Source organism: Balaenoptera ricei, chromosome 13 (genome assembly GCF_028023285.1).
Source record: "Balaenoptera ricei isolate mBalRic1 chromosome 13, mBalRic1.hap2, whole genome shotgun sequence".
In the NCBI taxonomy this organism is placed as follows: domain Eukaryota; kingdom Metazoa; phylum Chordata; class Mammalia; order Artiodactyla; family Balaenopteridae; genus Balaenoptera; species Balaenoptera ricei.
The window spans coordinates 94,844,717-94,871,534 of NC_082651.1; the positions used below are offsets into that span (position 1 = coordinate 94,844,717).

At 47.8% G+C, this 26,818-nt stretch overlaps 1 protein-coding gene across 9 annotated transcripts in view; it reads right to left on the minus strand.

Annotated features, from left to right (window-relative positions):
• GREB1 (growth regulating estrogen receptor binding 1) overlaps positions 1–26,818 on the minus strand; it is a 144,678-nt gene that overhangs the window by 54,180 nt on the left and 63,680 nt on the right. For all 9 annotated transcript variants that reach the window (XM_059942199.1, XM_059942198.1, XM_059942197.1 and 6 more), the window contains exons 2-5: positions 15,057–15,237; positions 10,227–10,343; positions 7,632–7,808; positions 1,702–1,884 (exon numbers count right to left, since the gene is read on the minus strand). In XM_059942199.1, the coding sequence (XP_059798182.1) occupies positions 1,702–1,884; positions 7,632–7,808; positions 10,227–10,343; positions 15,057–15,237 (658 nt within the window). The remainder of the gene's footprint in view (positions 1–1,701; positions 1,885–7,631; positions 7,809–10,226; positions 10,344–15,056; positions 15,238–26,818) is intronic.

Genomic DNA, 26,818 nt, shown 5'->3' on the forward strand with positions numbered 1-26,818 from the left:
GGGAAGAACGTCCAGAGCCAGCCCCTCCTGAAGCCCTCTGCTCTACTTGCAGAAGCTGGCTGGGAGATCCCAGGTGACCAGAGTGAACCTACGCAGACAAGTGAGGGACAACAGTCTGGCTCTCCCGGGCACCTCGCGGACACCGCTCCTAGGACACGTCCCTCCCCAGCGGTTTGTGGGGGGGTGGGGGGGATCTCAGAGAGTACCTGGGCCTGGGAAATCCAGCCCCTCCCTCTGCCCCTATAGCTGACTGCAGCCATGAGAATACGGGGAGACAGAGAAGGGCGGAGTGTGGCCCTTCCCTAAAGCGGGAGCCCACTCACTTCTGCAAGGACCAGCACCGGGAAGCTGGTCTTTCTCTTCACAGTCAACAGGCTGTGGGGCGGGAAGGGGGCCTATTTGAGCTGAATTTTCTCTAAGTCAGGGTTTCTCAACTTTGGCGCCATTGACTCTGGGTTGCACACTTCTTTGGAGGGGTGCTGCCCCGGGCACTGCACAATTTAGCAGCGTCCCTGGCCCCACCCACGAGATGCCAGCGGCCCTCAGCACTCATGATGATCAACAGTGTCTCCACACATTGCCAAATATCCCCTGGGGGACAAAACCACCCCCGGCTGAGAACCTTGCCCCAGATACTTGCCACAAGAAGGCACAGCACAGTGTGGCCCTGTGTCAGCTTTGAAAGCTCCCATAAATTAGGCTGATACTATAAACTAGATGCCCGTAGTGCAAAGTCACGTTGTAATTTCCCAGGACTGTAGCATCTAGTTTATAGTGTCAGCCTAATTGTATGGGCGCTTTCAAGGCTGACACAGGGCCACACTGTGCTGTGCCTTCTTGTGGCAAGTATCTGGGGCAAGGTTCTCAGCCGGGGGTGGTTCTGTCCCCCAGGGTATATTTGGCAATGTCTGGAGACACTGTTGATCATCAGGAGCGCTGAGAGCCGCTGGCATCTCGTGGTTGGGGGCCAGGGATGCTGTTAAATCGTGCAGTGCCCTATTGAGAACAGTACGGAGGGTCCTTAAAAAACTAAAAGTAGAATTACCATATGACCCAGCAATCCCACTACTGGGCATATACCCAGAGAAAACCATAATTCAAAAAGACACTTGCACCCCGATGTTCATTGCAGCACTATTTGCAATAGCCAGGTCATGGAAACAACCTAGATGCCCATCAACAGACGAATGGATAAAGAAGATGTGGTACATATATACAATGGAATATTACTCAGCCATAAAAAGGAAAGAAATTGGGTCATTTGTAGAGACGTGGCTGGATCTAGAGACTGTCATACAGAGTGAAGTAAGTCAGAAAGAGAAAAACAAATATCGTATATTAACACATATGTGGAATCTAGAAAAATGGTACAGATGAACCGTTTTGCAGGGCAGAAATAGAGACACAGATGTAGAGAACAAACGTATGGACACCAAGGGGGGAAAGCAGGCGGAGGGGGGATGGGATGAATTGGGAGACTGGGATTGACATATATACACTAATATGTATAAAATAGATAACTAATAAGAACGTGCTGTATAAAAAAATAAAATTCAAAACAAAAAAAATTTTAACAGGGCTGACGTGTTGCCTGAAACCACGCCCACTGCAGAGCAGTCTCGGCCCAGAGTCCTGCCGACAGGCCCCTGGCTCGCTTGGAGGCGCCCCCTTCTCACGCCCCACCCCCTTAGAGCTGCTCACCTGAGCCTTTCCAGCAAATGAGAGGCCCTTTGGTCAGAGTCCCCTGTGCGTTGCGGATCAGGTAATATTTCAAGTGTTTCTGCTTCTTGGGCTGGGTGGTCACCTTCAGGTTCATGTGACTGGAGAACTCTGTGAAGTAACAGAAGCCTTTCTTCCCACAGCCAACGCAATTCCCAGAGAAACCTGGGGAGGAAAAAACCATGACCATCCCCATCTTACACCAAAGTCCCTCCAAGTGGTACATCGTCCACTAGGCATTCACAATCTATACCACACCAGCAGGGAAGTCCACGGGGCAAAGGTCCCTGTCAGCTCCTGGTGGCCCAGGGGTCAAGATGACCTTGATGCAAACAGGAGGACCAAGTGGACTTGGTCGTAGAGCTGAGCCCAGGCAAGCTTGGAAGACTGAACTCGCTTAGGGGCCTATTTAAAGCCTCTGCGTCCTATGGCACAGGACAAGAACTGTCCCATTCAACTGTCTACACTGACCGAGCACCTGCAATAATTTGCTGTGTCCGCATCTCCTTCAAGGCTGGCCACAGAATCTCAAAGCAATCAGACCCCTGAGACTGGATGCATTGGGAGTCCTCTTCAGAGTCCAAAGTTCCCTCCGGGAATCAAGTAAGTTGATCCCACGAGTTGCAGAGAAGAAATCAAGAGCTCCACCAGGGCGCTCTTGATGCAAGAGCCAGGGCGGTGGTGAGTGAAATCTATGGCCCCAGCGGCTGCGGAGTGGAGACACTCGGCTAAAACGTGGTGGTCTATGTCAGCGTCCTGCTGCCTGAGGCCAGAGGGGGCCTTTCTGGGAGATGACAGAGTTCAGCTCTGAGGCTCTGGGAAGGCTGGCTTTATAGAGGCAATGACAAAACCACCTCCCATGAACTATTAAAATCCAGAGAACGTGCTTGAAAGACCTTTACATACTGTAAAGTCTATTCAAACTGGACTCAACAGGACTGTTGGTTAATACCAGAGAAATGTAATGATTTAGGTTTTCTATCTGGTGACCCTTCTGGTTTAACTTCACTATCTCACAAAGGCCTTCCCTATGACCTTGCCTCGCCCACTGGTACGTCTGGTTTCTAAGGAGCAAGGTCCTTCGGCAGGAGAGACCCTGAAGCTGAGACTAACTTATTTTATCGTATGCTCTGGCTGACAAGTTTACAAAGGGCATTTCAACTTAGGCCAGGAGGACCATGGGGTTCTGTAAGCTCTGCTTTTAAAGGGGATAATCCTGAGGCCTCTGGCTACTGTCCAAAATAACATCAGTTTGTGAAGGTTCAAAACATCTCTCCATTGGGGGCTTCCCTTGTGGCGCAGTGGTTGAGAATCTGCCTGCCAATGCAGGGGACACGGGTTCGAGCCCTGGTCTGGGAAGATCCCACATGCCATGGAGCAACTAGGCCCGTGAGCCACAACTACTGAGCCTGCACATCTGGAGCCTGTGCTCCGCAACAAGAGAGGCCGCGATAGTGAGAGGCCCGTGCACCGCAATGAAGAGTGGCCCCCACTTGCCACAACTAGAGAAAGCCCTCGCACAGAAACAAAGACCCAACACAGCCAAAAATTAATTAATTAATTAATTAATTTTTTTTAAAAAAGTAACAAATGTTCAAGTACAATTGGTGTCTTTAAAAAAAAAAAGAGAGAGAGAAAAGAAAAAAAACATCTCTCCACAGAGAAAGAAGACGTCTATATTACAGAAACCTTCTGGATTCTCTGACTGATTTTAAGCAAATTTAATATTCCTTAAAAGGCATTAGAAATAAAGACAAATCTCTTGGTCTAAGAAGGCAGGCACAGGTTAGTTTATCCTTCCAAACTCCTATCCCCTCTGTACCAGAGAAACAGATAAGGTACCGAAGAAATGCCAACACCATGCTCTACGTTTACTTGTTGTTAAAGGGACAGGGAGGAAACTGCCATGCAGAGAAAACCAACAGCCTTCTTGCCATTTACGGTCACCCAAACAGGGCACTCAGCTTAACTGACACAACCACCAGTCAGTCAGGACAGCAAAACCTTCTTCTGGGAAATGAGAACCAGAGAGGCTAAGTAGTTGTCCAGGGTAGATCCAGAAAGCGATGCCCGAATTCTAGCATGGGAATGGAGTGTAGACCCAGAAGCATGGCCTTCAAGGCTGCCCCCAGTGGCCCCCATCCTCGCCTCCTGCTTTACCTCCCGTTCCTCCTACTACTATGCCGAACTCCCAACCGGACTTTATATTGCTGACGGTTCTTATAACTTCTCCCTTAGTGTTAGAGTTACTGAAATTTGTATATTTTCCTCCATAAATATCCCCATGCTTCCAAAGGACCGGGAGCACGGTATGTCTGTGGGGAGGCATGGGTCATGTCTGTGTGTGTAAGTGTGTGTATACAAACTAGTGCCTGACACAGGAGAGGCAGCAAATATCGGGAGGGAAGGAGGAGAGAGGAAACAAGATAACTGTCAAAGTGAACACTTAGCATCTCCGCATACATTTTGATAGGCTTTTGTTTTCTAATGTTTTAATGTTTCTAATGTTTTCTAACTTTATCATCTAATGTTTTTATTTATTCTTTGGTCTCCAACCTGGGCACCTTGAGATAAACAGCTCAACTGCCATCTAAGAATGAGGCCCTGAGAAAACCTCCACGCTCCCTGGAAGGGATTCTGACCCTGAGGGTTGAAAAGATGATGAACAAGAAACAGAACTGCACAACCAAGGATGCTCAGAGCACTTCACCAAGGCCAGCACTGCCATCCCTTTCCAGAAATAGCTGAATAGCTTACAGGCCTTTGTCCTATGACAACTGGGGACTGTGGGACCATGGCTCCATTCCAGAAACAGGGAGGGGGCCACAGGCGAGAAGGGGCTCCTCCTTGTGGTTCAGAAATAAAAGTGGAAACCCCGGCCCTTCCAGGACAGTAAGGACAGGCACACCTCGTTCTACTGCCCGTGCCTCTGTTTCTTCATATCTAAATGCTAGGTAGTAACACCTCACTCACCTAACTCATTTTAACTAGGACAGTTTCTCGCACGTGAGAAGTGCTCAGTAAAGTAGCCGCTGTCAGGTTCATTTGTTGCGGCTGCTGCTGTCTTTCTCCAACTGGCAATCCACCCATTTTTCATGACCCAACTCCATCACCACATACTCTGAGATACTCTCCCATCCCTGGGAGTCGGTACGTCCTTCGGGATCCTCTAGCGCCTTAAGCCCTAGGCTGGGACCTGCTGTACAGAGATTTCTGTGGCCATGGGTGCGGATCTCCGAGCTGAGTCCTGGTTGGCCTGTGTCCTCCCACAGGCCCTGAGCTCCCAGGAAGGACCAGGTCCCACTTGGCTTTGGGGCCCTGGGCTGAATTTAAAGTCCACCTTCAGTTTGGGGTTACACATTCCATAAATGCTTAATTATTTGCGTTCTGGATGCACAAAGAGCTTGTTTACTCCCATGTCGGAAATGAACAATCTAGCTAGATGTTTTCTTCTCCTATGTCTTAGCTATCAGCCAATTTCGAAGAATTACTATCAAAAAACTGAAACACCCACCTAGGTTTTCATTTTTTCACTTTCTCAGACCAAATCCCTCAGTTGATTCAAACTCACTAAAACGACGCTCCCTTCATTATAAATCACGGGGCGGAGAGGCACCGAAAGCTGTTGCTTCCCCCAAGATATTCCACGGCCTCCACTTTATAGGTCACTAAACAGCGCTGAGCCCCGGCTCCCAGAGGGCTGCAGGGCCACCTTCTCCTGTGCAGCCATCAGGGTTAATTGCAGGAAACCTAAACAGCGCTAAGTGTGCAAGCTGAGAGCATAAAGTTATTTTAAGAGAAGAAAGCGACGGTTATTACCAGCCGGCCCTTGTTACCCACCTCCGATGGCTTTTTGGCAAGCAATTAACAAAGACCCCACTTCCTCTAAGCTCCCCGCCTGAGGGGTTGAAGCTGTTCCTGGGCTGGTGGTGAATGAACTGAAAGATTCTTGTCTCCACATTTCGAGACCCAGAGCCTCCTTGATTTACTACCCTCGCAATTCCTTTACAGTCACAAAGGGGAGGAATTCAGGCAAACCCCCAGCCACGGCCAGATCAAACACGAACCAAGGCACCAGGCCATCTTCCCCACTCATTTTGTCCTAAGCGGCCTTGATAAGCAAATTAAATCTGAGACGCAATGACTCTGTGGGTTTCCTTGGTAGAGTGAATTTTCTGGATTATTCTTGCTTTCAAAAACTAGTTACGATATCTATTTTACACATGGTAGGGTAGATAGCTAGAGGGAACCTGCTATATAGCACAGGGAGATCAGCTCCGTGCTCTGTGGTGACCTAGATGGGTGGGATGGGTGGGGGGGAGGGAGGTCCCAGAGGGAGGGGATATATATATACATAGAGCTGATTCACTTCATTGTACAGCAGGAACTAACACAACATTGTAAAGCAATTATACTCCAATTTAAAAAAAAAACAAACCAGTTACGATACAGGCCATTACAGAGTACTGAGTAGAGTTCCCTGTGCTATACAGCAGGTCCTTATTAGTTATCTATTTTATACATAGTAGTGTGTGTATGTCAGTCCCAATCTCCCAATTTATCCCTCCCCCACCTTAAGAATCTAAAAATCAAAAAAAAGAGTGGATATATGTACATGTATAACTGATTCACTCTGCTGTACACCTGAAACTAACACAACACTGTAAATCAACTATACTCCAATGAAAATTTTAAAAAAACAAAAACCAGTTACGATAAGCCCATGGACCTGCCTTAAGAGAGTACTGGCCACAACTTTTTCTCCCCCTGGTCGTTGCCCCAGAGCCATGTCCGTCCCTCCAGTGAGCGTCCGTCTGCCGTGTTTCAGAGTGTACGCACCACTGTGTCCCCGCGGCCCTCGTGGCAGGAACCGCTTCTGTTTCTTCTCTGGGTCAGTCCTCGCTCTCCCCTCCCCACCTCCACCCTTCGGTCCTTCGCACAGAGCTTCAGACATAACGCCTCCTCAATAAATATCCACTGCGGTACGTTTACCTACCCAGCTTTGGCGGCCGTATCAAGCACAAAAGTGAGGTTTAAATGTCTGTACACGTGGAAAGTGCAGAAGGAACTGGGGAGCAGGGGGAGCCAGCTTGCTGGGCTCTCGGTCCAAACCTCACATCTCCCCTGATTTTGCTCTACGAATGGGGGAGTGAGCTGAGCACAGGGCCAGGCACACAGAAAGAGCTCAATAAAAGTCTGAACAAAGGGGAGCCGGGCTTCATAAGGCTTGGTCTCAACTCTGCACTGCAGCTGGGGCCCCCTGGGCCAGCGCTGGTTCCAAAGATCAAAGCCACAGCTTCCCTAGGCTGACCTCGACCAGGTACGGGACCGTGGGGTGCGGTAGTTAGAGGGTACAATCTGGAACCAGGAAGACCTGAGTTTGAATCCTGACGCTGTTCCTTTACTTGTGCGCCCTTGGGCAAGTGCATTAACAGGTCCAAGCACACCTATTAAGCCAGGATAAGAATGACGGGCTGGTGAGAGGTAAAGTGAAGGAGAGAATGGTAGAGGGTGCCCGGCCGTTCCCCAGGACGTGACTGTCCAGGAGGTAGGGCCACGTGCTCGGGCTTCTCCTCCTGCCTCGTGTCTGCTGGCTTCCAAGAGCATCTAGGACAGGGTTTGGATCGCATTCCTGACACAGTAGGCACTTAGGAAAGGTCTGACGAATACGTGTACAAGAAGAATTAGTGCTGATGGGCTTTCTACAGGAAGGTAGTCAGGTTTTCAAAATAACTCTCATCTGCATTCTATTCCACAAAGAAATAGCCCACAGAATGATGAATAAACAGGGTTGTGTGCCATGCTGATGAAGAGGCTCAAAGGTGGCCTGTCCCCCAAGGGGACCAACGGCCCTCCTTGTGCCCACCCGCCATGCGGCCGGAGCCGCAGAGAGGAGCAGGGGAGAAACTCACCAAGAAGGGCGTTGTGTCCATCGTCATCCGGCAAGAACCTCTTGTCAACGGCACACACCAGGAGATGGTCCGGCAGGCTGGGGGACTTGGCGCCCACCAGGAGGAAGCCCGCGGGGACATCGATGGGCTCGCTGGAGATGGAGACGAGACGCAGGTCCTTCCCTGCCTGGCAGAACCCTAGGAGGGACGGACAGGCTCACACGCTGCCCAGCGAGGGGCTCCCACGGAACCAGGATCCACACGGGCAAAGGGGTGACAAGAGTCTGGTCTCGTAATCAGCCACCCTGCCGCTGGGCCTGGCTGACTTTCAGATTAATTCTGAGAACACTCTGAAGTACATTACCCTGACATGCTTTTCACTTACCAATCACAACCATTCACAACAATCAAGTGATTGGGAAGAATAAAAAATTTTAAAAATTAATTCATTACTCATGACGCTTAACCACATGCTGTTTTTATGACTCTCGGTGTCACCGTATAATACACATTAATGTAAAATGAAGCTCAGCAGGAAAGAAGGGTAGACCAGTGATGGTAAATTAAAATGTAGACAAGATAAATCCATAAGGGACTGTAAGCTGATGTCTTCTCCACCCTATATTTTATGTGTATGAGGCAGGGGCACATGGCAGGGATACGGGCTGAGGACCGGGTGACACTGGTGGCCTCAGAGGGGCCTCATCAGCAGAGGGAGACTTTCACTCTATACACATGAACTTTTGTATTTCAGAGCTTTTAAATATAGTTCCTATTTAAAAATTAAGTGTCCAAAAATATTTAGGAAAAAAATGAAGAAGAGGGAAACAGGTGAGATTTATTTGGATGGGCCCTTTCTGGGAATCTCTCTCCCTGAAGGCACACTGAGCCGGATGCCCTCTGGTTTTCCATCTTTAGTTATCGATAGGGACGATGAGAGTTAACGTGAACCCTGATGACCCCAAGGCCTTCCCTGCAAAACTCTACGGTACTTTAAGAAGACTCTCCTCCGGTGTATCTGCTTTACCATTTACAAGGCACTAGCTCCGAGTTCTCGCATCTGCCCCTGGGCGAAGCAGGAAGAGGCACCCACTGTGTACAGCACCAGGTGGGAGAAGCCCTGGAAAGTTCTCATTTGAGAGGTCAAGTCATTTGCTCACAGCTGCTGGGAGGGGGGGGTCAGGATGGAGCTTGGGGTGGTTCCCCTGCGTCATCTTGGGGAAGTTAAACCAATTCCCACAGGTGAGTTCAAGGGCCCAGCAGGTCTTTACCTCCATGACCCAGGCCCCTCCCAGTCTGCACAACAGCCCCTTCCTTCTGAAGAGCTGGAGGAAAAAAGGCCGTGGGCAGTCAATGTTCACTGTGTTCACCTGGAAATTCTTTGAAAATCACGGTAGTGACCACCGGAGAGTTTGCCATTCTCTTATTTAATTAGGCGGCCTTTTAGCTCTTGGACACCAGAAGTCCTATATCACGAAGAGCTACTGTATCTGTTTCCCTTTTCCTGGAAGAGCAGCCCCAGGGAGGGCTGACTCCCTCCCCTGCCGGCCATCGTGCCCAAGGTCAAGTCCAGGCCCCCAGGCAGGGTGCAAGGGGCCTCCACAGGCCGTCTCATCACTTATCCAAGCCCTGCCTGGCCACCCCTCAGTCCCCTACCTACATAAACTAGTAGCAGTTCCCCAGACGGGCCGCGTTCCCACTCCTCTAAGCCTTTGCACCTGCTGTTCCTCTGTCGGGAATATCCCACTCCCCCCAGCCCTCTCTCACTCTCCTGGCTAACTCCTACCGATCCTCCAAAACCCATATAAAGGGCCAGCTCCTCCAGGAGGCCTTTCCCCAAACCCTCCACCAGCATTGGGAGCATCTCCCGTGCTCCCACGGACCCCTGCTGGCCCAGACCACCCCAACCTCCCAGCACTTTCTACACTGTGTGCAGAGGGTCTGCTCACATAGCTTCGCTACACTGGGAGCTCTTGGACCTTTTATCTCCATATTTTCAGAGCAGGGGCTCAATAATTACTTTACTCAATTAACTGACCAACTAAGTAGTGACACCTCTTGACTGGTATGGTGACGGGACAGGTGACCTTCAACCAGCCAGCGAGTTTGCCAGGCGGGGGAGGAGCAGAACCAGAAGTGCCCTCCAAGACCCTCAAGCGCAGAGCACAGGCTCCCATCGCTGAACAAAGGTGCCACCGCACCCGGCATCTCCAAGCCCCGGGTCCTCAACGGCAAAATGAGGATAATCTTACGGACTGTACAGCGTTCCTGAGACAACGTACTGATATATCTGCCTTTTCAACAGTAAAGCAGCCACAGATGTGAAAGATTATTCCTACTCATCAATGCTGATATAAATACACGGTGGAAGCCGACCTCAGCTGGGATATTCTAGTTTTTAAACGGTCGATGGAGAAAAATTAACTTTTGGATCTGAATGCATTTGTAACGGTGAGGCTGTCCCAAGAGTGACTGAGGACCGTCAGCCTGACGGAGCCCCACGCGGTGTAGCCAGTGCTGCCGGGACGGAGGGCCCGCCTGGCCACAACCTGCTGGCGACGCGGGCACGGCTCACACCTCGGGGCCCCTCGGCGCGCAGCCTGGTGGGCATCTCACCGTCCATGGTGCAACATCCTTCGGGCGGGGGGTGCATCTGGTAGGGGTTTGGGGGGCAGCTCTGTTCCAGCCCCCCTTCCCCCTCCTCTTCTTCTTCATTGTCCACTCGGCTTCCACCTAGACGCGGGAAAGGAGAGCAATGAGCAGGGCGGAAGTGAGTACACAGCCAGTCTCGGCTCGCTGGTAACTAACCAGTCCTCACAGGTACGCTATTTAAGGAGGGCGTTACCACACTTCTTTACTCGCGGTGAAGGCCAAGGCTCACTCAGGCTGGAAGTCCTTCCCAAGGTCACAGACTCGGGCTCCAAGCCTGGCCTTGTGACTGCAAATGCAGGTCCACGTCACCTCCCAGCCCCCAGAGCCACACACGTCTGCGCAAGCAGCAGGGCTCAGTACGGACATTGCTGTCGACAAGGACTGAGCATGAAGCCTGCACACTGTAGGCGCTCCAAAACCGTCTGTGCGGGAGGAACCACGGCGTAACATAAGGCCCATTTTGCAGCTAAGGAAACTGAGGTTCAGAGAGACCCAGTGATGCAACAAGCCGTTAAGCAGCACAGCCGGAATGTTCCCAGTTATACCCAATGCCCAAGCTGCTCTTCTTGCCACTAACTGCATCGCTTGGTTTAGAACCCAAAGTCCAGTGTGAACAGCCTTTACATTGAATAAGAGAGGAGTGAAGCTCTATGCTGTTATTTATCCCCAAGGGAAAACTGGATGTATACAAACCAGAAATGCGAACACCCGAACGTACCACACTCACCAAAAAAAGCCATCCCAGAGCAGGCCAAGTGACTTTAAGACTTTAGGAAACTTTTTTTAAGTGAAATAGTATTTTAGGAGCAATGGCAAATGTGGAAACGGCCAGGAGAGCCAGGAATTGGCCAGGAAAATCCCACTCCCCCTGTGTGTGACCTTCATCACAGCAATAAGAATTGGTCTTCCCCACAGGCTCTCAGCTCCTGGAGAGTACGGGCCCTGCCCTTATTCTGTAACCCAGGCACCCAGCAGAATGCCTCGCACGGGAAACTACTTCCCAACTGGTCTGAGCACACACAGTTATACCTTATTTACCCAGCCTGCTAGAGAAAGAGGGTTTCCCATCAATGAATTTACAAACTCCTTCTAGCTTCTTTTAACTTCTTTGGGTAAAAAAATCCTTCTATCTTTAAATGTCATTTAATAAATAGAATCCAGATTTCCTCATGGAATAGGGTCGTTACAAGCATCCTTAGATACACTAGGCCAGGAGACGGTTGCTTCTTCCTTTTTCGTTTCTCTGTATCCTCCTCTAGTGCTGACCCCTTTGCTGCCTTTCCTTCTACTCTCATCTTAGTTGGCTCTCACACTCTCCATCCATCCAGTGGGTTACGTGGCTTTAGGTTAATGATGAAATTGTGTGCAGCAGAAAAAGATCGACTAGGAATCTGGGAACTCGAGTTTTAGTCCTTGGGTCTGCCATTGTCTGGGTGGCCACAGAAAAGTTACTTAACCTCTCTGTGCGTCAGATCCTGCATCTTTAAAATGAGGTGGTCATAGAAGGTCACTTTGAGCTGTGACAGTCTATGTGGGGATATATGGCTCTCAGAGTTGCACAGAACATTCCAGGTGTGATTTAATCAGTACAGGGTGCTGGGAGCATAACCTCAGGGTGGTCACCATTCTAAAGGTGCCGGAAGGACAAGAGGCAGAAGAAACTAACATCTTAGGCCGGCCCAGGCCCATGACCTTGGGGAGGTCATCACGGCAGGAAGTGAGCAAGAATTCCTAGTGTCTCCATCCCTCCAGGACCAGAGGACACAGAGGTGGCGAGGAGGCTGTAAAACGATTACCCAGGAAAAACACAAAGGGCGTTGGAGGGATAAACTCCAGAGCCTCCTTCAGACGCTTCCTTCCTGCCATTAAGTGCAGGCAGGGATGGTTTTAGCAGAAGGTAGAGTCACGCCCAGACCCCAGGTGCCAGCCATGCAGCTCGGGTCCCCACAGGGACTCAAACCATCCTTTGGCCGTCTATGGAGTACGTGGCTTAGAAGGCTGCCTGCCAAATCAAGACTAGTCTGTAAGCCAGAGACTCGGCTCCAGGGGCTCAGGGCGGGGGGACAGCAAAGCACCAACAATTAGAGTGAAAAGGGGAGAGAAAGCCCGGGACTTCGGAGCTCTGAGGGCACACACAGGAATGTCTGCACGTTATTCCGTTCAACCAAAAAGAACAGGAATCCAGACTCTCCGAAAGAATGAAAGGAGAGGGTCTTAAGCCTCTGAAAGTCAAAGAAAGGGCTCAAAATCCAGTCGCTGCCAAGAAAGCAGGATTAAAGGTCAAAGGTCTACATCAGACATTCCAGGGTCTTTGATGGAATCCTTCAGCCAGCATCAAGCCCAAGGAGACTTCCTAACCAGGGCCAGACTAAACCAGACTGTTTACCAAGGTCTCTTGGCAGAATGAGAGCTTTATAATGGCCTGAGACAAAACCAACCGGACTGGGAGCTCAGGACCTTAAAACTCAACCACAGGAATCCAGAGGTTCCACAGCTGCACTGAACCCCATACAGTACGAGGGTATTTGTTTTAATGTTTGGAGTAAATTTTGTTTTCTTTCCATGAGAAGAAACCGTATGACATTCTGAGTGGGTGGGATTACAGGAATTTACCTGCATCTTGTTTAATAAATAAATACTTATCCCCAAATACTGGGTTTGTATTTGTTTTGTTTGGTTGGCCTTCCTTTAAAAAAAAAAAATAACATGTAAAAGATATTTCCCCTAGAAAGAGGGGGTAATACCCTTAATTCGTAGAACAAAGTAACAAGGGCCCTCTGAATCGCCCTCACAAATACAGAAAATGTTAACAGATCAAGACGTGTTTGGGGTACCAGCACCCTGGTCATTAAAAGCATCCTTAATGTTACTGTCTGAGGAAGGACAGCAGTAAGATAAGAGACCTGATAGAGAGACAGACTGACAAAACAAGCCCTCTGCACCACGTTCTATGATGCAGAAACCAGAGGCTCAAGCCTAGTGCTTGGTTGATGGTGACATTTAGCAAATCGACAAGAGTCTCCCCCTTTTCACCAACCCCCTCCTCCATCCTCCCAGTACTAGAGAAACAAAATCTCGGAGGATTTCTCTATGCTGTTTGCCAGACATATGGGAAAATCATAGAGAGGGCCTGCTCTGGTTTTCATACCAACATGAGGGGCTGACCAAGCCGGCTGACAGCTGGCAGGGAGGCTTTGGCACTCAACATGGGGTCCCAGGCCACGCAAGCCTCCAAGCTGTCCCTGGAAAGCGCCACATGATGAGGGCAGATGAGGGCATCCCAAGGAATCAATGTTCGGGATGCAGCCTCCCGTTTAGAGGCCAGCAAAGCTTGTCTATGGAGAGCTTCGACCCCAGGAAAAGCTGACTGGGTAACTCCAGGGCTTTCTCCCCACCTGTCCCTAGGTGAACATCCTTCAAAACGTCAAATCCATCTTCCATCTTCCCAAATCGTGGGATTTAATTACTGGTAGAGGTAAAAGCACTTTGTTGATTTTAAGGTGCCATTCGAATGTACTAAATTATTTATAATTATATTGTTCACTTATCATTAGCAACAAAGCCTTTCAATACTATAAGAAGTTAAGGATGACCTTTTAATACGTATTTCACAAAAAGTCTTTCAGCTAACTGAAAACACAGTCTACAAGAGATCCCCCAGTTATTTCTCAAATGCCCCCAATGTCACAGTAATGCTTCCTGTGCCGGAAAACCTTGGTACTTTCGACGTGAATACCAGAGAATTCTTGGGCTTCCTAATTCGTGCTTTTGATCACAATCTACTTTCACCCAGACCCAGATCCAGTTCCTTTAGGTCCTTAGCGATTGCTATTTGCAAGCTTAATTTTGTAAGGACGTTTTAAATAGTGACACAAGGAATGCCTCCCTGCTAGAAAAAGGGACTATCAGACATCACACGAGGCCCTCTGAGCCTCATTTTCCCTTATGTGCAACCGTCCCCAGCCCACCATCCCCGCCCTGCACGCACACACATATCATGATCACCCCAAGACAGGACCCGGCATACTGCATGCTTCGTTAATTAGTTAACTTTTGTTTTAAACCACAGCCCTCTTTCACTTCAAAAGCTAAGAGAAGCATGCAGGTAACTTCACGTGAAAGACAAAGTGACAAAAAGAACTTCCTTTAGCAGTAACTCTCATACTTTGGATTGCTGTGGGTTACTTTTGACATGAAAATACACGACTACAAAAAATACAAAGGAAAGATTGAAAAGTACAACCAGTTTATTCTCTGGATAATTAAGTAAACCCTAAATTTAACCCCATGCCTGAAGATAATTTATTCCCGGCACATGTTAAATCTATAAGGGTTTGTTCTTGGTTTTTAACAGTTTCTAGAGGGCTCTTGTAACTGCTATGACAAAGAAAAACTACCTGCACTCCTTTACAAAGATATGGCCACAAATCACAAAGAGAAAAAATATATAACTGAGGGTCAAAAGCATGTTAAAATGTCTTACTTATCCAAGTGAGACCATCAAACCTTTTAATACGAGTATAAGTAACAAGCAATTCAAAACAGGCTAACACGGCTCTTTCTTTCTCCTACTAGTCCAATGAATCATTTTATTCCTTGCAACTTTATGGCTGAAACTTATTTTCGTTTTAGCCAAGTAAGGATGGGATGCACGTGCAACGTTCTCTTTCCTAATAATTCTGTGCTTCCAGACCCAACAGTTTCTACAGCTTCCTCAGAAGAGGAAAGAGTTTTCCAGTGCCACTGCTAACATTCTCACACACGGTAAGAGAAAGGCAAGAACGCATCTCCTACCTTCTAGAGCGGAAAGCTGCTGCTCTGCTTCCAAGTACAACTGGGAGAAGACGGGCCTGGGTACCAGGCTGTTGGAACGCAGTGAGGCCTCGATGGAGTTGTGCAGGACCTCCTCAAACCGCGTGGTCTTCAGCTGTCCAGCGTAAGAGTTTCCCATCTCCAAGAGAGGCGAAGCAGTCTTCTGTTTAAAATGGCATTTCAGTTTCAGTAAAAAAGCCTGACCCCGAGCATGAAGCCCAAAGGCAGAAAGGATCCCCACTGCAAGGAGGGGAAAGGGCCGCGTATCCCCCGCTCAGCCAAGACGAGGAGCAGGCAGCTCTCAGCTACAGCTCCTGCCGGGCAATTACAGGAAGTTATATAAGTAACAGCTTTCTCTAATATAGCACTCAGAGAGCAGAGCCTGACACCTCTTAGGAGATTTTACTAGAAACTGGCTCTTAGTCATCTGCAGGTTTCACAGACCCCCCAGCTTTTCCTGAGTGGTGATCCTGCTTTTTGAGAGACCCCAGACAAATGACGCTTTCTTTTCCTTGACTTGAAGAATAGCCCTGCGCCACTTGATGTGTGTGACGGCGGCTGACAATGCAGCGACCCATGACAACCAGTCCCCGATGTCAGGATTACGGGACTCGGTCTCCCCTCACCTTCTCAGGAGGAAGGCTAGCAAGCAGATTTCCCTCATTGCCTCCTCTGCTAAAAGGCCAATCGTGAACACTTCCTCTAAAATGTTTTTAGTTTATTATGTTTCCATTAGACAAGTGATGCAGAATTACATCTGGAAATCTGGAAATTACAGAAGAGGGTGGAAAAGCAGGAGGAAAATCACTATGTCCATCCCCCAAGATAACCACTGTGATTTTTTTTTTTTTTGGTAGCAGCTTAAGATCTAATTCACATAACACCCCATTCATCCACTATATGTAAAAGAGATAAACAACAAGGTCCTACTGTATAGCATAGGGAACTATATCCTATATCTTGTAATAACCTATAATGGAAAAGAATACAAAAAAGAAGATATATATGTATGACTGAATCACTTTGCTGTACACCAGAAACTAATACATGGTAAATCAACTATGCCTCAATTTTTTAAAAAACGGTACAACTCAGTGGTTTTTAATATATTCCCATGTGGCACAACCATCACACAATTGATTTTAGAACATCTGTCATCACCCCCGAAAGAAATCTCATACCCTTTGGCCGTCACCCCTAAGTCCCCAATCCTGCAGCCATAGGCAGCCACTGATTTACTTTATGTCTATAGACATATTAACAGAATCATACAGTATGTGGTCCTTCCTTCCATTAGCGCAACGTCTTTACCACTCCTCTGTGTTAAGCGCGCATCAGTACTCCATTCTCTCTGACACTTTGATGCATTCTTTCCAGACTTAATTCTCTGGGGGGCAGGAGGGAGCTGGGAGACTGTATCCACATGGTTCTAATCCCTTTATGATACAATTTTTGATTCTGCTCTTTTCATCTGACATAAACATTTCACCCAAACCTCTTACAAATGCTGTTAGAACCATTTTAATGGCTGCATCGCATTCCATTGAGCGAAGGTTCAGGTATTTGCTAAGACATTTCTCTGGGATCAGACATACGGTTAAATCCCTACATTTAGTGCTTCCTAAGAACTGGCATTTAAATGTATATTCCTTCCTAACGTTTGCTGTTTATTTTCTATTTCATTTCGTTTTTTGCTTAGATCTCCCTTTTTCTATTTCCTTTTGGTTTAATTTGTTGTACTTTTACCAAACTTCTTAAAATGACTACTTTATCATCATCTTTATTTTCCATCTTACTGCTTTGATAACGAAGATATTTAGGGCTATACATTTTCCTCTGGGTACCTCTTGTGCTGTGGCCCCTAGGTTTAGTGTGAAGTGTTCCCCTTTCCATCTCTTTTTAGACAGTTTATGATCTCCCTTTTGAGTAGGTTTAATTTCTAAATAGTCAGAATTTGGGAGGAAGAAGGATTAGCCTTATATTATTTATTTATTTCTAATTTGTATTGGATAATCACGACTGTGGCGTTTAAAAACTCTACTTTTAAAATTTGTTAAGGGTTTCTTTTTGACAGGTGCCAGATGGATTTTTACAAATATGCTGTCATATGAGAAAAGATTAAACTCTCTTCAAGGTATTAAAGTAGACTATTCAACTTTTCTACATCCTCATATATTTCATGCCTCCTCTACTATTAATGCCCAAAGTGGCATTTGACTTCAAAATAGCACAAGGTGGGGAATTCCCTGGTGGTCCAGAGGTTAGGACTCCACGCTTCCACTGTAGGGGGCCCAGGTTCAGTCCCTGGTCGGGGAACTAAGATACTCCAAGTTACATGGCGCAGCCAAAAAAAAAAAACAAAAATAGCACAAATGCCATCCTCGACATGACCACAGGACACTGGCTTCCTGCTTCATTACAGTGACACACACACACTCGGTCACCCAAGTTGTGAGACTGGCTTCACATCCCAGGCACCTCCTTACACATCACTTTGACTTAAGATGTATATAAGAAATTCCCCTTGTCCTTGTTCTGTAGGTGGCTAAGCAATTTCAAGATGGGACCGTTGGTGCCCTAAGGAGCTCTGGTTTCCCTCCTGAGGGTAAAATGGGCCGGTGTCATCAGGTTGATTTTCTGCCTTCTGTTGTAAGAAAGGTTCAGAAGGTTCAGGCTTCCTTCTTCCAACTAAAAGTAAATGGAAACCATTAAACACTTCCTGCTTGGGGCAATAACTCCTGAGCACAGGGCCTCCCCTCGGTCAGCCCCTGCTTACAGCCTGGGGAAATGAGCTGGTGGGAGGATTGCTTCAGGAATTAGCCCAAACAAAAAGAAAGCGCTCCTGAAAGGGAGAGGGGAGCGGCTGGAGCCACCTAATAGCCTGAGTCAGAAGAGGCTCCTGGGCCCTCTGCCTTTTCTCTTGACCCGCAGCCTCCTTCAGTACATAAATGAGGGATTACGGGCCACATGTGGGGACGCCTGTGTCCGTTTCCATTCAGGGTGGTCCATGGAAAGCTGCCGCCAATTAATAACATCACGAATGCCTCCTGTTTCTATAGATCTTTGTCTGAAGAGCTTAACGCACACAGAAAGCAGCTTTACTTCTGGCCCATTTTACCTGGAGCCCCTGCAGAATGATGCTCAGTGGTTGAAAGAAATGCTCGGGGCATCCAGACCCTCCCTTCCCAAGGTCCTGGGCCGCTCACCTGGCAGCTGATGGGCACCCTGAGCCCAGACGACTCCAGCGCTTAAGGCAGAGCAATGCCTGGTGTGGACAGAGCAGTAAAGAGGAAGAAAGAAAACTAATATCGTCCGGCTCCCGTGTGCCAGGCACCTTGCTCAATACGCTTGGTAGCCGCGTGAGGGATATTATGAAGCCCATCATAAGGATGGCAAATCCAAGTCTCAGAGATGATAAGTAACCTGAAAGAACTCTTGTTGAAAGAAAATAGAATTGGAGGTGGGGGGAAGGAGAAGGGGAAGGGGAGGGAAAGAGGGAAGGAGGGAAGGAGAAACACAGAAGGGACAAGGGCATAGATAGAAGAGTGCTCACACTCAAAAAAATGGAAATTGTATTTTACAACCCTAAGCAAACATCAAAGCGTTAATGCCTAGAAGCAAATAGTGAGAGAGACAATGACCCCACTACCGATCTAATGAGGCATTTGAAATCCTAAGTAAATGCTGGTAACTGAGGATGGGGAAGGAAACTGAGAATCGTACGACAATGCTCTGGCCCTTGTTGTTAGTCCTACTGGACCACAATCGAATGGTGTGGAAAATTCCTACCTACACCTGGCAGTGCACCAGCTCACAGACAAGACCACCTGCCAGTGAGGAGTTAGGGCTCAGAGGGCAGACAGAGCAGGCTGAGATGGAGGCCCAGCTGGGGCTCGCTGGCGTGCTAGGATCCCACAACTGTCACACGGGGAACTAAAGAGCCAGAGAGAGGACAGCCTCGCTCAGGGTCAAACACCAAAGCCAAACTCCTCCCCAAAGCCTCGTGGATCCAGGGCGACACCTGTGACCTCCCGGGACTGGGTTCTACCACTCGCTCCCTGGGAACGGCCTCTTTGCTCGTCTCCTGTTGCAGTTACTCAAGTCTGCAAACTGCAGGGATTCCTTTCCCACCCTGACACGTCACATTCTGCTGCCTGCCTTCCAAGGCCTGGCCCAGCCCCTCCCAATGCTGGTGTGTGATGCTCTTCAACCACAGAATCTGAAGCAGTGCCCATCACCGCAGCGACGACGGTCAAACCACGGGCTTCACCTTAATGCACAGGAGCCTGGTATAGTAGACGAAGAGAGCATGTGTGGCTCACCGGGCCTCAGTATTCTCATCTGTAAAATGGGCTCTTTGAAGGACTCACTTGTCATCACAGAGAGCAGAAGACACAGAGTGTGAAAGTGCTTAGCAGAGCACCTGGTAGTCAGTGCATGACCATTCATTTCTAGCTAAATCTGAACAGGCATGTGAAAAGATAAGAACTTCAAATCATAAGTGACAAGGGACAAAAAGTGCTATAGTCCATAATTCCTACAACGTAAGGTGGGGGCAGGGGTCTTGGGGAGAATCAGTGAGAACTCAGGCGGTCCAAAGGGGCTGGTACCCAAAGTGGGCCAAAAAGGAAAGAGTAGGATATTTTTGGCCAAAAACTGGGACTAGCATTTGGGAAAGAAACAGGAGGGTACACAGGCAGGAAAGCTCCACGAATACACACATGCTCTAGAAAAAGAAAATAAGTGCATTTGATGAGTAGTAAAGGTGGCACCATGATAGGAAAAAAACCAAAGCTGAGGGTAAAAATTAGACATTGTTTTAGTAGGCAACAGCCCTGAAGCTTCAGAACTAGGGATTTATGTTGATAAAGGTGATGTTTTAAGCAGGTCAGCTGGACAGGGATGTTTGGAAGAAAATTGGAGGGAAGACCCGGAGGCAGGAGGCCTGGTGGAGATAAATTAGGAGCTTGGGATTAACATACACACACTACTGTATATAAAAGAGACAAATAACAAGGACCTACTGCAGAGCACAGGGAACTCGATAGTCAATATCTCGTAATAACCTATGATGGAAAAGAATCTGAAAAGAATAGATATATATAAATATGTATAACTGAATCACTTTGCTGTACACTTGAAACAACACTGTACATTAACTATACTTCAATAAAGAAGTAAAAATAAAAACAGCCTTTGCTCACTTCCTGTCTCTGTGTCACATGTTGGTAATTCTCACTATATTTCCAACCCTCCGCCAGCAAAAATATTATGACTCACTGAAGGCTCAGATGATGGTTCGCATTTTTTAGCAATAAAGTACTTTTTAATTGGGGTACATACATTGTTTTAGACACAATGCTATTGCACACTTAATAGACTACAGTATAAACATAACATTTATATGCACTAAGGAACCAAAAAATTCATGTGATTCACTTTATTGCAGTGGCCTGGAACTGAACCTGCAATATCTCCAAGGTGTGCCTATAACTATTTTGGAAGATGGGGAAAGGAAAAAGGTGGGTACACACATGTGTTTGGCGGGGAGGAGGAAAGAGGTGTGAGAACCCTCAATTCTAATTCCATGGTAAGAATGAAAAGATGGTCCAGGAATAATCAAGAAAGTGCAACATCAGTTATTATTTGTAAATAAAGCGGTAAATTCCAGAAAATTAAAGAAAAAGAAAGAATTAAGAGATGGTTGCCTCTAGGTAGCAGGAATTGGAGTGGAAATAGGTGAGAAGGAGATCACTGGTTTTCAGTTTAAAGTTTATAACATTTAACTTTTTAGACTGTGTGCATTTTTACGTTTATTAAAAGCTGAAGGTTACATTTTTAAAAATTAGTGAAATGCAGGCTTTATGAATATCCATTTTTATAGTGGATGATGGGCATTGCACAGCACCTCAGTAGGAGAGCAACTGAAGATCTTGGTGAACTACAGACCTACAGCAAAGGCAGGCCACCCTGCTAAGCATCTCCACAAGCATCACTGAATTTAATCCTAGCAACAATCCTTTCTGGTCATTATTTCTCTCCCTACTTGTATCCCTATTTTACAGATGAAGAAACTAAGGCTCAGGGAGGTTGGGAGACCTGTCTAATGACACACAGCTAGTGCCTGGTCTGGAATTAAAAGCCCATCTCCAAGAATCTCTTCCATGAAAAGTAGTATTTAAGAAGTTTGAACTAGCAGAATTGAAAAATCTCAGACATCCTCAGTTTAAAGGTTATAAACTTGTATTACCATTACCTTCTAGTGTTTTTTTCCAGTCGTGTCAAGACATTTCCCAGTTTTACAGAATGCTATGGCATTCCTCAAAACTTCTAGAGGCTAGCACTGGAGAGTCGGTCTCACGACACTAAGCATGCACACACATCCAAAACTGGACATCCTTCCAGGCTGTGTTCTCGTTGGTACTCTGGGAGCCCATAAAACCCTGCAATTATTCATAGGAGAGGGGTCTACCTATACTCACTGAACCCCATGACCGACCTTATAAAGTCCCGATTATAGTACTTACATACATAGTACAGCATTACATCCAAAGTGAACAAAAAAAGAAAATATAAAAACCTCTGTTCATATCTATTTTACCTAATCATTATATTATTTTTTCAGTGTATGTTTTATAATGTAAATAATATACAGGATATACTGCAGTCCACGTATGCAATTTATAAATCAACAGACAGATATATACATATATATGAGGGGCAACCCGAGTTTGAATGAAAGAATAAGAAAACCATTATTTGTTTAGTATCTCTTTTGCCCCAGCAGTTCTGTGACAAAAGTACTATTGTCTTCATTTTGCAGGTGAAGAGACTGTGTCTGGGATTTAAAAGCATTTATTGTCTTCACATCTTTCTTATTTCCTTTAGCAACAGAAACCCCAAGAACATTTTAAGTAATAATCAAAATAATAGTCATCACTTACTAGGGCCACTTTGTGCAGACACCTTTCTTAGTTTACATTTACCATTTATTTCATCTTCACCATGGCCCTAAAATGCACATAGCATGGTTCTCATTTTATATATTAGGAAACTGAGGCAGGATGAGATTAAGTGACTTGTGCAAGGTCTCACATTTGGGACAATTTTAGAATGTCGAATGATGGCCCAAAGCAAGGGAATCTTTGCTTTCAATGACGTCGGTGACTTCAGAAAAGGGAGCATTTTTTAAAGTTCTTGTTTTTGTTTTTGTTTTTTTAATGGTGTCCACTTGTCCAGCCATGCCAAAACTTTTGATTAGAAGAGGACTGCCTTAGGTTCTTCCTTAGTGGTACTTTACCAAGAGGGGGGGATGCCATGACGAGAAAACACAGCATCAGCAGCTGAAAGGCCCCATTTAAAAAGACACATTTCTAGCCAGACAAAGAAACCCAAGAGCATTCTAAGAATGCTACCTGAAGACAGGTCTCCCCGAGGGAGAAGGGCGAGCAGGCTCGGTGCTGCTTCAAGACACAGGCAGAACAAACAAGTAATCAGCGGGCCGGCCAGCCAGGGCCTGGACAGTGTCCGCCTCTCTAACAGCCCGAATGGCCCTTTCCTGGAGATTAAAGCAGGGATTAAACTAGACTCCAGCCCTTTCAAAGAAAAACATTCTCGTTCCAGCCTCTCCTTGAAGTGACCTTTTTCCTTTTCCTTTCTTTTTTTTAAAGAATAGACTATCAAAAGTTTTGGGGAATACCCTGGCGGTCCAGTGGTTAAGACTCCGCGCTTCCACTGCAGGGGGCACAGGTTCCATCCCTGGTCGGGGAACAAAGATCCCACAAGCCGCGCAGTGTGGCAAAAAAAAAAAGAACATCAAAAGTTTTGCCCAAGAGACAGAAAATCCATTTCACTTAAAAAGCTCACTGACACTTACTGGGAACCCTGAAGAGCTTCCGTGTCCAGCTAAACTCTGGGTCCACAAAGATTTGCCTGTTCCTTTCTGAGCACCTTTCAACTTTGCCTTTTGTCAGTCAAGTAACGAGGCACCTCTGCTTAAGCCCAGAGCTCGCACCTGTCAACAACAGTTATTGGTTCCTGGAATGGCTGGAACTCACTTCCTAAGGATGACACCCAGCTCTGTGTATCCCTGGCTGCTGCACACTGGTCATTCTGCTCATAAAAATAAAGCTACCACCTCCCCCTGCTGCTCGCCCATCAGGGCCGGCTCTCCCCCTTCCCCAGAGGGATCCTCACCCTCATCCCGTTTCCTCCAGACGTCCAGAGGCGCACATCGTTGGCTGGCTCCCTCTGTGTGTGGAGACTGAGGCCAGCGATGTGCTGGGGGAAAGCTCTTGGGTTCTCAGCCATGGTGTCGACTTAGATCAAAACCAGCAGGACTCTCAGAGAGGGCCCTGCAGGTCCCTTTGAGTTATAAGATAATAAACCCCTCAGTAAAGTTGGACTTTACCAACTTCAAACAATTTTTCAAACGCAAAAGCGTTCATAATCTGCCTGCTGGGTAGTAAAAAGCATGTACTTTGGAATAAGGCCACCAGGGGCTTCATTTATGACTATGCTTCTTTCGAGCTGTGTGGCCTTGGGCAAGTTACCTAACCTCTCTGAACCTCCATTTCTTCATTTGTAAAATGAGGATAATACGAACCACCTCCCAGAGTTGTAATGAGGGCTAAATGAACTAACATATATAGAGTTGTTGGCACATAGTAGGTGTTAATAAATTCTAGTTTTCTCTCTTAAATTGGAATTAACTGCTCCTAATTCTAATTTCTAGATGCTAACCAGAGATCTTAACTTGATTCACTGTACTCCGATAGCAATAATTAAACTTGCTTCCTTTAGGGGTACACCAATTGCAATGTGCCTATGCAAGTATATGGCATTTCCACACTGCTTATCCCCCTTCCTCTCAAGACTTGAAGCCACTTGACAACAGAAACTATGCTAGTCAATTCTTTATTTCCCATAAATACTGCAGGTCCCGGATAATAACTCCTAAAAGGAGGCAGAGGGAGACGGAAAGGGAGAGGGAGACCACCTGTTCAAGGTTATAGTGAGGACGGCAAAGAAACGGAGCGTGGTCCTGTGTGAGAGCATCACATGGAGACTCAGAAGCCCCAGGTGTACCAAGCAGACGCATCTGAGGTTTTCATTTCAGACCCCAGGATGCCATCGCTGTTACAGTTCCAGAAAGTGTATTAGCTAATGCCTCCCTGCCCCAGGTACTACCTGAACTCACCTGATTGTTTTCCATCCCAAGCAGGGTCAGAGGGGAGCCCTTCCCGTGAGCATCAAAGTTCAAGATGTGCACTTCTGTTCTTTCCTCATGAACACTCTGCTGCCCCGTGGGCCCTGTTTGTGCCTGCTCTTCCCTGGGCTCACACTGCGGCCACCATTCATGGCTTCCTCCCCTCCACCCCCAGCACTCTGCACACACCTCACTGGGCTCCGGGTTTCTCCCCCTAAAGCCACACAGAGTGTGTCTGCGTTTCCCCCGCCTCCTCCTCGGGGGCTTGAACTGCTGGATGGAGCAACCAAGCTCACTCATTCCCCACGGAGCCCAGAACAGTTTCTTTGGAGCAGATCTGGCAAAGGATCAGCCATTGACTCTGCTCATGACCCCAGGCGGCCAGAGACCCCACTCGCCCTCCACCCGGGCCACCCCAGGCTCAAAGAGAGGACACAGCTGGAGGCCTTCAAGGTCTCAGAACCAAGTTCAGACAGCCAGGTCTGTCCTAAGCCACAAATCGACAACGCCGAGCCTGTTCTCTGCTTCATGAGAAACAGTGAACCTTCCCCTTAGATTCATGGTTTTGCCCTAAAGTTAAATGCTTAAATAGTCTAATTTGGATACATGGCAGTCATATTTCATTCCTACTTGGAGCTAAGGGTGAAAGTGAAAGACACAGAGTCCCTGACCTGGAGAAACTCACGGGTAGGGAGGAAGTGCAGGTAAACAAGGCAGTGTGACCGTTGCCTTAGCAGGGATTTAGGCAAGAGGGCAGCTCAAAAGGAAACAGAGATGGGCATGGAAGGTTCTATCTCAAGTCAATCTCAGGGTAACTCCCAGAAAAGCTGAATCTGGGGGATAAGCACAGGTTTGCCAGCTGAATATAAGAAAGGGCATTCGGGCAGGAGGAGGGCAACACACCCAGGCTTGACCCGGGGGTGACACCCACGTGTGATTGGGGAACACAGGTCCTTCCAGATGCTGCAGCATGGTAGGGAGCAGGGGGGGTGGGTGGGTATAGGAGGGTGATGAGGGCCAGTCTAGACTAAGCCCTGTGAACACACATTCAGGTTTAACCCTGTAGAGTCAGGCAAGGACTTTAAGCTGGCTGGATCAGACTGTGAGAGAGATTACCTAGGCTTCCTAAGGAGGAATATAGGAGAATATTGCAATACACTGAGACTCAAGGAGGACACAAAGACTGGCTCATGTGGAGGCTGAGGAAGAGGGGAGACTAGGCTTTAGAAAGAGGAGGAAGTCGGTGGTGTCACCATCGCAATGCAGAAGGACAGGGGCCGCGGGAGGTCTGAGGAGCCCAGGGCGCCAGGTGTTCAGGACCCTCCAGCCATCCCCTTGCTTGCGATCTGTTCCCTCACAAGCATCTGCTGAGCTACGTGCAAAATGGGGCTGGTACCCACTTGTCTTTGTCCTCTGTCTCCTCTCAGCCTCGCCTGGAGAGGTGACCAAGGGCAGAGAAGAAAGCGTCCGTGCCCTGGAGTCAAAGCCGGAGTTCAAGTCCATGAAAGAGAAGACCCATCCACAGCCGCCGTCAGGCCTCTCTTCCCCTCCCTTTGCCATCTGCCTCCGTTCTGAATCACATCCAAAACACACCTGTGGTCCTCAGACCCTCTCACCTGTCCCTCTCCGGAGACAGCCCTCCCCCGGAATCCCTGCTGACCTCAGGGCCTCCCGGAAGGTAACCATCAATGCCCCAAATTCCAGCTCAGATCTGAGCTGCCACTAACCCCTGTTCCTTCCTTCTCCCACATCCCTACAGCAAAAGTTAAGAATTCTTCAGCCAGGGCTTCCCTGGTGGCGCAGTGGTTGAGAATCTGCCTGCCAATGCAGGGGACACGGGTTCGAGCCCTGGTCTGGGAAGATCCCACATGCCGCGGAGCAACTAGGCCCGTGAGCCACAACTACTGAGCCTGTGCGTCTGGAGCCTGTGCTCCGCAACAAGAGAGGCTGCGACAGTGAGAGGCCCGCGCACCGCGATGAAGAGTGGCCCCCGTTCTCCGCAACTGGAGAAAGCCCTCGCACAGAAACGAAGACCCAACACAGCCAAAAATAAATAAATAATTAATTAATTTAAAAAAAAAAGAATCCTTCAGCCGACACACAAGTATGGTGATTTATTTCTTATGAGACCAAAGTTTCGGAAAACAAAAGCAAAGCAAAGCCCTCTCAAGACTGCATTTCCAACCTCCTCCTGTACCTCCCGCGGCACGGTGGGCCCTCGCGCATGAGGAATGGCTGTGATGCTCTAGGAGAGGAGGAAGAGTCAGTCCCGAATATACGATGTGGCCATAAACGCATCCAGACGGCAGGATGGTCTCCTACAAACTCTTTGAGGTCCTCCTGGCAGGAAACAGCATTCTAATGTAGATTTCTGCGATTTTCCCTGGAGGAACTCATAAACTCCACAGGTGCTGTTTGATGACCAAAAGCCGGGCTAAGGGCTTGACTGCTATCTAATCTGCTTGTCTCTCTCACCGGGACTGTCCTGTCTCAGCCGCCAGAGCAGCACGCCACCCAGACATCTGTCCACACAAGG